General features: G+C 38.3%; 1 protein-coding gene across 1 annotated transcript in view; it reads right to left on the reverse strand.

The window, feature by feature from the left end:
* Nucleotides 1-2,919, reverse strand: part of LOC118757447 (AT-rich interactive domain-containing protein 4B) — a 26,163-nt gene extending 23,244 nt beyond the window's left edge. Inside the window, exons 1-4 of the mRNA XM_036492158.1 lie at nucleotides 2,662-2,919; nucleotides 2,463-2,602; nucleotides 1,765-2,373; nucleotides 659-1,703 (exon numbers count right to left, since the gene is read on the reverse strand). Coding sequence (XP_036348051.1) covers nucleotides 659-1,703; nucleotides 1,765-2,373; nucleotides 2,463-2,468 — 1,660 coding nt within the window. The 5' untranslated portion in view covers nucleotides 2,469-2,602; nucleotides 2,662-2,919. The remainder of the gene's footprint in view (nucleotides 1-658; nucleotides 1,704-1,764; nucleotides 2,374-2,462; nucleotides 2,603-2,661) is intronic.
* Between the last annotated feature and the right edge of the window lie 289 nt (nucleotides 2,920-3,208).

A 3,208-nucleotide genomic window follows, 5' to 3' on the forward strand; every position in this document is an offset into this window, starting at 1 on the left:
TCTTCATCTTCATCTTCATCTTCATCTTCATCTTCATCTTCATCTTCGTCTTCGTCTTCATCTTCATCTTCATCTTCATCTTCATCTTCGTCGTCTTGGTCTTCATCTTTATCTTTTCCTTTATCCTGATCTAAATATGTCCATTCTTTTCTTCATTTACATATTCACCCCCACCATTGTTATTAGGTTAGGTATTTAAATTTTCCTTCCTCTTTGTCTTTATATCTAGGTTTCTTTACTTTTATTTTAATTTCTGTATTTATCACTTTCTTCTTCCCCATACTCAACTTTACCTTCTTCCTTGTTTGAGTCTAATCTATTCATGTACATACATACATACATCTTATTCCTAAACTGCTGCTTAGCACGTTTCTTTAATTCGCTATCAATATTAAAGCATACATTTAGGGGGCATTTCCGCCCCAACCATGTACATGTATGGCATTGGTATTGGTGTGACTTTTGAATTGATTTTTTCGCTCTATTTTAAACTGATTTCAAATTTTAAAAATTGCCTGCACATCAGCATCAAAATACCTTTCTAATGATATATAATTGTTTATACCTTAGAAGTATAGTTTAGCCGTAAAAGGGGTGTAAAGGAAACATGATTGCCTATTTATATAATTGATGTAGGTTGTAATTGATATTTACATACCTGGCGGTGAGGATTCCCGTAAATGCAAACTGATAGGAGAACTATCCTTCTGAGATGTCTCTTTATCATCAAATCGTGAAGATTCCGCGGCCGCCTTGATTTTAGACAGAGGCACATCACAATCATCTTTAGCTTTTTCTTCATATTTTTCAACAAGCCCTTTTACTTTACCAACCAAAATTTTTCGTTTGTTTTTTGGGTTATCTAAACTCGATTCGCTTGTATTTTCCGACTCTTCCGTGTTCGACGGCGTTGCTGCACCGACTAACACGGCTGGTGTTATTGGCGCAACAGACGGAGAAGTTAGGTTTTGACCGCTGGAAACCGAAGAGGCTGATGAAGATGGCGTAGACGTAATAGGGTTTGCAGATTTGTTCGAGGAATCTTTATTAATGACTTCCACTGGCTTTGGTGAAGCCACAGAATTTGCACGCACTAAACTACGGCCTTTACTGCGGCTCGAGTTCCGCGGTGTCATTAACATAGAGCACCCGAGTTTGCGATGAAACTCGCCGTAGGGTTGAAGAAATTTTTTAAACGCTTGTTTCACTAAATTTGTGACACTTACTGTTACAGGTGTGAAGCCCAGGCGAATGGCTATTGATTTCCATTGATTCTTTGCAGTCACACGATTGTACCCACCACATTTTTGTACCGCTCGAAATAGTCGATATAAATCAACGTCACGATTTTGAATTGAGGGCACCTTATTTAAAGGGGTTCCTCGATCATCCATATATTTATACAATTGGGCTACAAACCGATCTTTTTCCTCACGAGGTTCATCATCTGACGAGTCAGATTCTAGTTCACCTTCGCCCTCACTGGAAGAATTATTAAGGCCAAACAAAGATTCACGATCCCAATGCGGTGGTAGAGCTCCGCTATCTAAATATTCAAGAGCTGCTTGTACAGCCTGACCATCTTGTTTTGCTGCGACCTCACGCGTAAAATCAGTTGCTTCCTTTTTTGGAACTGTATAATATCGGCCATCTTTAAATGATCTTACTAAATATTCGTCTTTTACGCGTATTCTGACATTTGCCTGCGTAAATATATGTTCAAAATAACTACCCATTCTATTGATTACAAAAAAAACTACATACTTGTGCCATAGGTGCTAATATTAGGCCAGGAAACCATTTTTCTTTATCCTTTTTCTTCGTCTCCATTTCCACGCAAACAACCTTTCCGATGTGTTCTTCTTTTTCATTAACAACTTCTTTTGTATCGCTCTCATCCTCATCGTCAGAGCTGTCGTCATTTAGCTGACCCCTCCTTCGGCCACGTCGTCCTCCTACCACTGGATTTCCAAAGTGTTCAGGGTGAGTTAGTGGCAGTTGGTCTAAAGTTTCGCTTTCGTTAAAGTGACGGCCACTTTTGAGACATAAAGCAGTACGGCGTAACGTAGTTATGTCTCCGTCGTCAAAAACCACGGTATATTGTGAGCAATCTTGTATTTTAGTTACTGTCCCCTCTACTAGGTCCTTACGCTCCGGATGACGGACTTCAACGGTAGCTCCCACACGAAGTTGCCCCGGAGCAACTTTTATTAAGTCATCCGATACTATACCCGACCCAAGCCCTTGCTTATAGGCAACTTTCACTTTTATATTTCGTACTACTTTGCTTACTTTTGCTTCACAAAAGGCTCCTTTGTATTTTGCACTTACCTCCGTACCAACCGGTAGGGATGGTGGATCTGTGTCCACTTGCTGGAAGTATAGAAGATAAATTATTTATATACTATAGGAAAAATAAGAAATCGATAAAATCCACTTATGTAGTTTAAAAAAAGACTTGCCTGCATTTTCTGAAGAAAATAACGTTCAAAACTTAAGTTATCGCTTACAAACGCCACTTTTGCGAACAATATTTAAGCATTTCTAAAACAAACCAAAATGCTCTAAACACTGCACAGCTTCTATGCCTACCAGACGAGTGCTGGAAATTTCATGAATTAACTTTCCACAATTTTGTTTTGTCATGATAATCTTAATTACCTTCAAATCAGCATATATTTATTGACAATCCTGAATAAATTGCTATTTAATTGATTTGATTAACCGTCCTAGGGAATCTGATATTTTGTTGCGAAGCAAATTGGAAAATGCAGAAAATTTATTAAAAAAAAAATAATCACAAACTATTGGCGACACCTATCGCAGAACCTCAAAATGTTTGCTTGTGACATCTTGCGTGACATCAATAGGCAAATCTTGCGCATGGTTGCATTTTTGGAAACCTCTAAGGCAAGGCGAATGCTGGCTGCGTTTCTTTACCGCATGTCTCCTTTTTTCAACCAAATATGACGTTAACATCTGTCAAATATCTGTTTTGAAATTGTCCTGTTTTCGGCATACCTAAAGAATACCGACCCTTGAGCTAGAGAAAAAAGAAAACGTGGACGTGGTGCACCCCTTTCTGCTGAGTCTAATAGTAAACTTTTTTTTTGTGCAAATCAACAGGGGCGGCGCTAGGGAAGCTCAACGTGGAAATTTCAACATTTTTATATTTTGAAAACTAATAAATTTTTAATATATGGGCACA

This window comes from Rhagoletis pomonella, unplaced genomic scaffold (assembly GCF_013731165.1).
Source record: "Rhagoletis pomonella isolate Grant_MI unplaced genomic scaffold, Rhpom_1.0 Rhpom_scaffold_00002, whole genome shotgun sequence".
Classification (NCBI taxonomy): domain Eukaryota; kingdom Metazoa; phylum Arthropoda; class Insecta; order Diptera; family Tephritidae; genus Rhagoletis; species Rhagoletis pomonella.